The following is an 11,858-nucleotide window of genomic DNA, read 5'->3' on the forward strand; positions in this document are numbered from 1 at the left end:
TTCCACTATTTTCTATTATAAATTTTTTGAAAGTTTAAATTAAATTTTGGTTACTTAAAACCACAATGGAATTACTTTTAATATAAGTGAAATCAAGAAAAAGATGTAAGATAATTAGAAATAATTATAAATAATTAACTAAAATAGAGCTTATGAAAAAGCGACAAAGTCGAATTCAAATATAAACTCGTTGCGTGACAATTGACAATTTGACATTGAGTCACTTGTGATCCATTTTATGATCCACAGAATCACACACATTGCAATTGTTTAGCCACAGGCCAAATACTGATAAAAATCGGCTTTTGAATAATTTAGTTTTATTTAAAAAAGAAGTTTTTTTGTCATATCATTTAGTTTTATTCTTAAATAAAAAAGAGGCTTATTTTGTCAGGGAAAAAAAAGGTTGAATAAAAACACTGGTTCAACGTCGATTTAATAATAAATAAAAATAAAAGGTGTGAATAAAGATAATCAAACAGGTGGCAATCATTTATACTGTATTATTATAATTTGAGAAAAGCATATGCAAAAATATATAGGGAAATCTACAAAACTACCTACCTTTTCTTTTATTGTTTTCAAAAATACTACCTTCCAGAATTATTTTTAAAAATACCTTTTCATAAAAAAAAATTCAAAAATACTGTTTGCAACTTTTGCAACCTCATTTGCAACTACAGGCGGCGCCAGCCGTGTTGCAACCTCTTTTGCAACTTCATATGCAGCTGAATTCCTGATTTCAAGTTCCAGTTTTCAAATGTCATTTTCGACCTCATTTTCGGGATCGATATATATATATATTGTTATAGAACTAAAAACGGGGGTGAGCGATTCGTGCTTTGGACTGGTCTCGATACGAGATGCCTACGTATCTTCTGCGTGGAGAAGAATCAAGTCCAAAACGTAGTTCTAGTTATGAGGGGTAGAGCCCTTTATATAGGCGCTTCGGAGTCAGAAGTGGGACGGAAGTACGATTCCGTGTATCAGACTTCTTATCGAAGTATGCCTCGAAGCAAGAGATAAGGTAGAACTCTTATCCTCTTGTTGTTGACGTTTATCCGAACTTCTGAATATTTATCTGCTAGAATCAGATGTATTATAGAATTTGGACTTGTAACTGGACCTCTGACTGGGACTCTATTAATTAATTACGAAATTAATTAATATTTAAGAGCCTCAGGCCCTATTTAACTGGGCTTTAGTGTTCTTGGGCTTTTAATATCTAATAATAATTAAATATTACTTCTGACCCATATCATTTGCCCCCCAACTTTCGAAAAGTTTTGTAGAAACTTTTCAGAAGTTGCTGAGACCTTATCGGCTCTCTGAGCTTCATACATCATGCGAGAAAGCTAACTTCTGCCAACTCTCATCATCCAAGGTCTGAAGTTCCATAAATAGCGCAAGGATCTCACCGATCTTGACTACTTTGAAATGATTCGAGAGATGATTTGAATTGAATATTGTTATAGATAGCTCTGTTTCGTATCCTTCGGGATTATACTTCATTTTTGATTGGAATATCGGAAGACTCGAGTCCCTTTTATGACCTTCTGAGTAACTTTCGCATCTTTACGGGTCATTTTTGTTTGTACAACAAGTATCCGTCTCAGATTTATGCTTGTAACGGTGCTTTCAAGCATTTTCATATTTTTCCCAGGGCTCAATTCAATTAAATTAGAATTTTTACGATTAAATTCCAATTTTCTAGAATTTTTCGAGCCTTTAAAGAATTTTCAAAATATTCTTTGGAATCAAAATCTCAATTTTGTGATTTTTCCTGAATTCTCAGGATTTTTCTCATATTTCTCCCAATTTTGGGGAATTTTTGAATATTTTTATAAAGAATAAAAATTCATCCTTCTCAAGGATATGCTTCCTTGGCGTGGGTACCCCCGCCAAGGAGGCATTCAAATAGCCACGCCTAGGAGACACGTCTCCTAGGCGTTGTTGAGTGTTCCATCATGCGTACAGCCTTCTGGGCGTGGCTATACCCGCCAAGGAGGCACCTTTAGTTGCCACGCCTAGGAGGCGTGCTCCCAGGCTCTCTTCAGAGTAAGATGTCTCCTAGGCGTGGGTACATACGCCAAGGAGACCTAATTTTGTAACACGCCTAGGAGAAGTGCTTCTTAGGCGTGGTTGAATTCATGGTCTTCATAAGGTTTCGATTGATCTGCTTCCTTGGCGTGGGTAACCCCGCCAAGGAGACATGTTGCTACACCACGCCTAGGAAATATGCTTCCTGCGCGTGGTTGACTTTAGGGCCTTCACAAGACTTCAATTGATATGCTTCCTTGGCGTGGGTAACCCCGCCAAGGAGTCATGTTGCCACACCACGCCTAGGAAACATGCTTCCTGGGCGTGGTTGACTTTAAGGCCTTCACAAGGCTTCAATTGTTATGCTTCCTTGGCGTGGGTAACCCCGCCAAGGAGACATGTTGCTACACCACGCCTAGGAAATATGCTTCCTGGGCGTGGTTGACTTTAAGGCCTTCACAAGGCTTCAATTGTTATGCTTCCTTGGCGTGGGTAACCCCGCCAAGGAGACATGTTGCTACACCACGCCTAGGAAATATGCTTCCTGGGCGTGGTTGACTTTAAGGCCTTCACAAGGCTTCAATCGTTATGCTTCCTTGGCGTGGGTAACCCCGCCAAGGAGACATGTTAGTATTCATTTCGTAGGTAATTCATTTCCTTATAATTGTCTTAGGAGCATGTTACCGTTATAGGTTGTGGGCCTTAGTCTATAACTTGTCAGGCTTATATAGCTTATTTTCCTTTTAATTTTCCGAGTGTCTTTCAGAATTCTCTCGACTCTTCTAGAAAGGGTTTATCTTTTCAGTTCCGTGGGCCTCCCGCCCTTTAAAATGCCCCTTAACCGGCCCAAAGCCCATTTTACCGGCTGTAGGCTGTGAACCCTAGGGTTGACTGGCAAGTGAACCGGTTGAGGGTTTCTATAAATCTAGTGACTGAGAGTTCATTTCTCATTTCACTCAAAACACTTCACAAGTCCAAGAGCTTAAACACTCTCAAACACTCTCTAATTCTTTAGTTTCCTCTAGTTCTTTAGCGATTTTCAAGGCGACTTTTCCGGCGATCTCCAAGGATTTCCCAGATTCCGGCTGATCTTCAAGCGTTTTTTCCAGTTTCCGAACAATATTCATCGTTTCTCCATCAGTTTCTGGGTTTCATACCTTCATCCGAAGAAGATCAATGGCGGATTCATCCTCTTCCCAGCAATCTCAACTTTCTCAGCCTCCCGTGGCTCGTTCTCGCGTTAACCGAGGTAAAAAATCCCTCGTTCATGCTAGCGTTTTTTCTCTTCGTGATATTCTTTCTGAGTTTGGTCAAGCCTTCCCTAATTTACTTCATCTAGATGCTTATAAGTACCCTTCCCAGTATAAGCAAAAAGATGTAGATATTATGGTCAAGCTTTTTGGAATCGAACACCCTTATAGGGCCGTGGCCCCAGGCCCAAATGACCGGGCTTGCTACCCCAAGTCCGGGGCTATTCGAATCTACAAGGAAACCTTTTATGCTGGTTTTAGGTTGCCACCTCCGATGTTTGTTTATAGGCTTTTAGCTGAGGCCCGGGTGTGTCCAACCCAACTCCAGCCCAATGGCTGGAGGTTTATACACTGCTTTATGGTCCAATGTAAGAAGCACAACTTGGAGCCCAGTGTAGCTGTGTTTAGGTATCTTTTCAAATTTGTTAACGCCCCAAATGATGAAGGCTGGGTCAAAATCCAGTATCGAACATTGGGCCGTAGTATTTTCGTTTCAGACTCGGCCCCTGATTCCCTTCCCAACTGGAAGAAGCAGTGGTTTTATCTGTATATGGAGGGGGCCGACTGGGCCGATTATTTTTATTCTGATTTTAGTCGGGCCGAGGATGGGCCAATGAGGTCCCTCAAGTTAGGGGTTGAAGAAGAGGCGGCCATTAAGGTTTTAACGGCCGACAATCTTCACCATTGTTCGCTGTTAATCTCCGAGGCATCGCTTCAATTGCACGGGCTTAGCGATTTGGGCCCTGAGGGTATGCCCTTTTTATACCTTGCCTATATATGTATATGTTTTTTATGTGATGGCATGGACTGGGCCTCTAATTTTTCATGATCTTCCTTTTCAGCCCAAGTTGCTTTGGGGAGCATTTTCCAGAAGCGGGAAACCGCTGCGCAGAAGGCCGTGCCCACTGAGGTTTCGCGCACCAAACGGCCCAGGAAGGAAGGGGGAACTGGGCCTGTAGAGCGGGTTCCAGCTTTTTTAAGCCCACGGACCACGACCATAGACGAGGATTCCAGTCCTTATGTGGTCCAGTGGGGCCTTCTGAATAAAGATATTGTGGTCGGTGATTCTCGGGCCGCCACAGAGTGGTCCAAGAACGTGGTCACTCCGCGGGATAGGGCCCATGTGGTCGAGTCTTCGGAAGACCTCCAGATCGAAATGCTGGGGGCCCAAGCTGTGGCGACCGTAAGTTTTCGAAATTCTTACTTAGCAATATTTTTTGTTCCTTATTATTTTCAAACTTAAGGTCTTTCTTAATAGTCTTCTTTGTTTCGCAGGTTAACACCTATTTGCAAGCCGCTGTTCATAACTTGAAGGCGGTCAGGGCAGAGAAAGCGATCGCGGAACGCGACCGCGATCGCTACTTCAATTCCTCGACTGCTAACTTTGAGCAGTTCAGAAGGGTGGAGGCTGAGCTGGTGGCTGAGCAAGAGAAGGTCCGCACCCTGGAGGCGGAGCTGGCGCGCACGCGCGCGGAGGCGATCGAGGACTACAAAAAGTCCAAGGAATTTGACGACCTTTTGGCGGCGGAGTATGATGCCAGCTTCCCGGAGACTTTCACCCTGTGTTGGGAGTCGATTATCGCGGAGTTAAGCTCCAAGATAGAAGGGGTTTCACTAGAGAAGTTCCCCGTCCCTCCTATCCCGGGGAAGGCTCCTGCTTCTCCGATCGACCTCGAGGAGGAGGTGCTCGGGGATTCTCACCCTGTCGACTCCCAAGAAGGAATCCCCCAGGATGAAGTTCACTCCCCCATGGCCGAGGACGCGGCGAAGGAACCCGAGAATGAGGGGGAGGTTCCAGAAAAGGTGGCGGACGCCAAAGAAGGGGATGACGTCTTTGACGACGATCTCCCTTAGATAGTTTTTATGCCCTGCGTGGCTCAACCCTTGTAATTATTTAAATTCTAGAACTTGCACCCTTCGGGGTTAAAACTTTCTTTTATTTATCTAAGTTAACTTTTACCTTATGCTTTTTCTGCTTTTCTGCATATCGTGCATTAAGTTTAGGATTTCGAACCTAACAGTAAAATATCCTTAACTTAGGATTAAAATTAAACTTGGGAGACCAAGTCTTAGAATAATCTTCTGATTTTTGTAATCACCCTGCAGGGTTTAACTCTTGCGAGTCAGTATATTATTTTATGAGCTTTCTATCCAAAGTGGTTCGTACTTAGGATTTCTAGCTTCAAGCGTGTAAGTTCAAACTTGAAACTCGTGGTTGTCACAGGTGGAAACATAAGTAAGAATAACTTGAATAAACAAGTTAAATAATCCTCAGGACTTTATTAATGTCATAGTAAAAGAGATAAACTACTTTCGGAAACCAACTACATGGCAGTGGTCAACATGACCTTATTCTTGTGGTAACTACTAACTTCTATCATCATAGGATAAGCATTAAATATAATACATCTTCAAGTTGGTCGCATGCCAACTTCTGGGGACTTCAACTCCTTCCAAGGTTTGAAGCTTGTATGAGCCATGGCCTGTGACAGTCTTAATTTGGTAGGGGCCTTCCCAATTTGGAGCCATCTTGCCTTTGGGACCTACCCCAGAAGCTTCAATTTTTCTAAGTACCAGATCTCCATCCCGGAAGTATCGCTCCTTAACCCGTAGGTTATAGTAATAAGAAGCTCGTTTCTGGTTTTCCACAATCTTAGCATGAGCTTCGTCACGAATCTCATCAATCATATCAAGCGCAAGTCTCATACCTTCTTCGTTGGCTTCTGGCTCATACTGCTGGACCCTGGAGGATGTATGAGTGATTTCAAGTGGCACCACTGCTTCGGCTCCATAAGCCAGCTGAAAGGGGGTTGCCCCAGTTGAAACCTTACAAGTTGTTCGATACGCCCATAATATAGGGAGTATCTCATCGGCCCATGACCCCTGGGCTTTCTCAACTCTTTTCTTCAGTCCATCAAGGATTATCCTATTGGCCACCTCAGCTTGTCCATTAGCTTGAGGATGGGCAACTGAAGTGAAGCGCAACTCAATCGAGTAATCCTCACAATAACTTCTAAACTCAGTATTATTAAACTGAGTCCCATTGTCTGTAACCATGACTCGAGGTATTCCGTACCTGCAGATAATGTTTTCCCACACAAATTGCGCAACTTGCTTGGTGGTTATCTTGGCCAACGGCTTGGCTTCAATCCACTTAGTGAAATAATCGATCGCAACCAATAGAAACTTTCTCTGCGCACTAGCAAGTGGAAACGGTCCAAGGATATCCATCCCCCACATTGCAAAGGGGATAGGAGTATTGATAGACGTCAGCATCTCAGGTGGCTGTCGTACAACGGGTGCAAACCTTTGACAACGATCACACCTTTTCACATAGTCTTGAGCGTGCTTTAGCATATCTGGCCAATAGAATCCAAGGCGGGTTACTTTATGAGCTAATGCTCTTCCACCGAGGTGTTGGCCACATACCCCTTCATGAACTTCTCTAAGGGCTTCTCGAGCCTCATCCGGCCTCAAACATCTCAAATAAGGGATCACAAACGATTTTCTATATAAGACCCCCTCAATGAGTACATACTTAAGGGCCCTCACCTGTAACTTCCGTGCTTCGTCAGCATTAGGTGGTAGATGACTGCTTTGTAAGTACAACTTAATCTCATCCATCCAAGTGGCCCCTGTGTCAATGGGGGCAACTAACTTTGCTTCGATGCTTGGGGTTCTCAAAACCTGATAATAAACGCTTCCTGAGCATACCTCATCGTCGGAGGATGCAAATTGTGATAAGGCATCAGCCTTGGTGTTCTCCTCTCGGGGCACATATTCTACCGAGCATTCTTCGAATAGTGCCATCTGGGTCTTTACGATCCTTAGGTATTTCAGCATAGTATCCTCACGGGCTTCAAACTCACCATTCACTTGGAAGACTACAAGCTTTGAGTCACCACAGACTTTCAAATTCTTTACCCTCAAGGTTCTAGCTAGACCAAGTCCAGCTATTAATGCTTCATACTCTGCTTCGTTGTTGGTGGTCGGAAAGTCTAGCTTAATAGCATATTCCACTGTAAAGCCATCAGGGCTTTGGAGCACAAGTCCTGCACCACTACCTTTTGTTTTTGAAGCCCCGTCAAAAAATAGTAGCCAAAATTCTTTAGGTTTTTCTTCATTAGTAGGTTCTTCCACCTTGTCTCCTTGCCCCCCGACTTCCTGGTTGCTAATGGTGCATTCAACTAGGAAGTCAGCTAAGGCCTGAGCTTTAATCGCCGTTCGAGGCTTGTATCGGATATCGAATTCTCCAAGCTCAATTGCCCACTTGATCAATCTTCCACTAGCCTTAGGGCTATGTATAACATTTCGGAGAGGTTGGTCTGTCAAGACTTCTATCTTATGAGACTGAAAGCATGGTCTCAATTTCCTCGAGGCCGTAATCATGGCCAAAGCAAATTTTTCGATCACTGAGTAATTGAGCTCCGCTCCATGCAGAACCTTGCTCACATAGTATACTGGTTTCTGGGCTTTGGATTCCTCCCGAACTAGGACCGCGCTTAGCGCTTGTTCCGAGACAGCTAGGTATACATACAGGATTTCGCCCTCTACGGGTTTTGATAAGAGTGGTGGCTCTGCCATATATTTCTTTAGATGTTCGAAGGCCACTTGGCTCTCATCCGTCCATTCAAAGTTCTTGACCTTCTTTAATGCTTTGAAGAAAGGCAAGCACTTGTCTCCTGACTTGGACACAAACCTTCCCAAGGCTGCAATTCTTCCTGTCAGTTTTTGAACATCCCTTACATTCTTTGGGGGTTCCATATCTAGGATAGCTTTTATCTTGTCGGGGTTGGCTTCAATACCACGCTTTGAGACCATTAGACCCAGGAACTTTCCGGAACCGACCCCAAAGGCACACTTAGCTGGGTTTAACATCATCTTATGCGTCCTCAGGACTTCAAAGGCCTCTCTAAGGTGTTCAAGGTGATCCGCTTTGTTCAAGCTTTTCACCAACATATCGTCTACATATACCTCCATAGTCTTTCCAATCAGATGTTTAAACATCTTGTTCGCAAGGCGTTGGTATGTTGCTCCTGCATTCTTAAGTCCAAAGGCCATAACCAAATAACAAAATACACCAAAGTCAGTGATAAACGATACCTTGGGTACATCGTCCTTGTCCATCCGGATCTGATTATATCCGCTGAAGCCATCCATGAAGCTCAGCATCTCATGGCCAGCGGTGGCATCTATTAACGTGTCTATCCTTGGAAGAGGGAAACAATCCTTCGGACAAGCATCATTCAGATCAGTGAAGTCTACACACATCCTCCACTTTCCATTGGCCTTCTTGACCATAACAGGGTTCGCCAACCATTCTGGGAATTGTATCTCTTCGATAAAACCTGCTTCCAACAACTTATCGACCTCCTGTTTAATGGCTTCTTGCCTTTCAGGGGCGAAGTTCCTTTTCTTCTGCTTAATAGGTTTCCTCGTGGGGTTTACATTCAACTTATGAGTCATGAATGAGGGATCGATACCTGGCATATCAGCCGCTGTCCAAGCGAAAACATCACGGTTGTTCCTCAAGAACCTCACAAGCTCTTGTTTCAAACTTCCCTGGAGCAATGCTCCAACATAAGTGACCTTTTCGGGTTCTTCTGTATACAATTGGATTGGAACCAAATCTTCGGCAGGCTTGCCTCTCTTTTCCTCTTCTTCTCGGACATCAAGATCCTCTATAGGTAATACTTGCCCCCCGGCTCCTCCGGATCTTAATGCCCCAATATAACAGCTTCGGGCCATTTTCTGATCTCCTAATTCTTCTCCAATTCCGTTCCTAGTCGGGAATTTGATCTTCATGTGGTAAGTGGAGGGGATTGCTTTAAAAGCGTGTATCCCGGTCCTTCCAAGGATGGCATTATAGGTCGACGAAGCTTTAACAACCAAGAAATTTATCATGCATGTGGCTTGTCTAGGTTCGGTACCCATAGTTACAGGGAGTTGGATCATGCCCTCAATCTTGGTTTCCACATTGTTGAAGCCATATATAGGCATATCCGAGGGTGTTAGTTGATTATCGGAGTATCCCATCTTTTCATAGGCATCATAGAACAAAATATCCACCGAGGCTCCATTATCAATGAGCACTCTTTTTACGGACGAGTTTCCAATCACTGGTGTAACCACTAAGGGGTCATCATGGGGGAATTTTACCTTCTCAAGGTCGACGTTATCGAATGCCATTGCATAATCAATTTTTGCCCGCTTCGGGGGTTCTCCAACTATACTCATTACTTCCCTTGCATAAGCCTTCCTCGAGTTACTGGAAGTACCAGCGGCTGTCGGTCCTCCGGAGATCACATTAATAACAGGCCCTCGAGGCTGAGTTCTCTTGTCATCGTTGTCTCTTCCACGATTATCATTGTCTCGATGATTCTTGTCTCCGTCTTTGGTAAATTTGGATAACTTTCCTCTTCGGATCAAGAACTCAATCTCATCCTTCAGCTGCCGGCAATCATCGGTCTTATGTCCTGTGTCTTTGTGGAATCGGCAATATAAATCTTTGTTACGTTTCTCCGGATCGGTCCTTATAGGCTTCGGCCATCTAACACTTTCGTCCTTCTCAATTTCCAACAGGATTTGACTCCTCGGGGTGTTAAGCCTGGCATACTCAGTAAACCTCGGCCCCATCTTCTTTTTAGCAGGCGATTTTTCCTCATCATCCTTCCGGGAGTACTTATTCTCAGCATTATACTCCGTATCATTCCCACGCTTCTTGAAGTTGGTATTCGGTCCCTGATTGCTCTGGGATTTTCTCAAACTTTCCTCCGCCTTTATATATTTTCCGGCTCTCTCTTGTAAATCGTTCATATTGTCCGGAGCCCTCTTGGCTAGAGATCGGCGAAAATTGTCATCAGTGGTGCCTTGTTGGAGCGCAATCATGGCTACCTTCTGATCAAGGTCTGGGACCTTCAAGGCTTCTTTGGTAAAACGATTCATATACTCTCGGAGCGATTCGTTCTTACCTTGATGCAAATTCATTAGGGAGGCAGAGCTCTTAGCATGTGTTTTGCTTCCAACAAATTGCCCTATAAAAGCCCTGCTCAAGTCAGCAAAACAAGAGATAGAATTAGGGGGTAGGCGACTATACCAATGTTGGGCCATCCCACTCAAGGTTTGGGGGAAAGCGCGGCACTTAATTGCTTCGGTGACGGGCTGGAGTAGCAGAGCGTTCATGAAGGTCCGAACATGATTAGCGGGATCACCCGTACCATCATAAGCTTTAATGGTGGGGAGCTTGAATTTTCGGGAAATCCTTGCACCCATGATTTCTTGCGTAAAAGGGGGAACCGGGTTATCAGGATCGCCTGCTGGTAACAAGTGAATTTGATTCATCACGGTTTGACGAGGGATTTCCTCCCTAGATTCTGGGGGTTGCATCCTTGCCTGGTCTCTCTTTAACCGTGCGATTTCCTCTTCATGGGCCCGGATCCTTTCCTCATAAGTTATTGGCCCCCGGGGCTCATTAGCTTCTTGCCTATGGCGGCGTCGACGGTGCCGAGTATGATCGGTTTCTCTCCTCCTTCGAGGGGGGGTATCACGCTCTTGCTCCGACTCCGAGGAGTCGTAATCAGTCACGTGCACATAGTCATCACCCGTGCCTCCACGAGTGGTTGTCGTGACTGTTGAGTAATGCGTGCCGGCGTCGGTGACGGTTGCAATTACTCGAGTCAGAGGGGGCAGCGAGCCAAAAGTCAGGGGAGTAGTAGTTTGAGCAATGGTCGTACCGAGCGGGAGTGAGGTAGTCACAGGGGTTGATTCAGTCGAGACTCCGGTGGTGGTTCGACCGCGTGGAACATGAATTTCTGAACGTGGTCCGGTTGGGTTCGTCATGGTTGTCGTTGTTGTCCCACAGACGGCGCCAAATGTTATAGAACTAAAAACGGGGGTGAGCGATTCGTGCTTTGGACTGGTCTCGATACGAGATGCCTACGTATCTTCTGCGTGGAGAAGAATCAAGTCCAAAACGTAGTTCTAGTTATGAGGGGTAGAGCCCTTTATATAGGCGCTTCGGAGTCAGAAGTGGGACGGAAGTACGATTCCGTGTATCAGACTTCTTATCGAAGTATGCCTCGAAGCAAGAGATAAGGTAGAACTCTTATCCTCTTGTTGTTGACGTTTATCCGAACTTCTGAATATTTATCTGCTAGAATCAGATGTATTATAGAATTTGGACTTGTAACTGGACCTCTGACTGGGACTCTATTAATTAATTACGAAATTAATTAATATTTAAGAGCCTCAGGCCCTATTTAACTGGGCTTTAGTGTTCTTGGGCTTTTAATATCTAATAATAATTAAATATTACTTCTGACCCATATCATATATATATATATATATATATATATATATATATATATATATATATATAGGGCTACTCTAATGAGAACTTTAAGTGGTGAGAACTAGATATTGGACTTAAAATGAGGACCCGAATCAGGCCCATTAACATAACCATTCTAAACGTCCTTTAAACAAAAGGCTGGCTTCTACTGTAACTATAAACCATTACCCACCCAAACTCTCTCCAGCAAGTTACCCTCAAATTACAAAAATCTCTCA

The 11,858-nt window shown here is 44.1% G+C and overlaps 1 protein-coding gene across 1 annotated transcript; it reads right to left on the minus strand.

Annotated features, from left to right (window-relative positions):
• Positions 1-5,226: 5,226 nt before the first annotated feature.
• Positions 5,227-11,129, minus strand: LOC135147285 (uncharacterized). Its single transcript, XM_064080204.1, has 7 exons — positions 10,508-11,129; positions 10,185-10,324; positions 9,221-9,740; positions 8,560-8,893; positions 7,005-8,202; positions 6,117-6,899; positions 5,227-5,304 (listed from the first exon to the last, which is right to left on the minus strand). Exons 1-7 carry the CDS (start codon positions 11,127-11,129, stop codon positions 5,227-5,229), a joined length of 3,675 nt encoding a protein of 1,224 aa, XP_063936274.1.
• Positions 11,130-11,858: the final 729 nt, after the last annotated feature.

This window comes from Daucus carota, chromosome 6, assembly GCF_001625215.2.
Source record: "Daucus carota subsp. sativus chromosome 6, DH1 v3.0, whole genome shotgun sequence".
Classification (NCBI taxonomy): Eukaryota; Viridiplantae; Streptophyta; class Magnoliopsida; order Apiales; family Apiaceae; genus Daucus; species Daucus carota.

Bases quoted from the DNA above. Each gene is read 5' to 3' on its own strand.
- LOC135147285 (XM_064080204.1), bottom strand. From the start codon at position 11,129: ATGACGAACCCAACCGGACCACGTTCAGAAATTCATGTTCCACGCGGT. The intron at 8,894-9,220 runs GTACCGAACCTA...AATTGTATACAG, and splicing joins CCAACTCCCTGTAACTATGG to AAGAACCCGAAAAGGTCACT. The intron at 8,203-8,559 runs GTGTGTAGACTT...TGAACACCTTAG, and splicing joins GCCAATGGAAAGTGGAGGAT to AGAGGCCTTTGAAGTCCTGA.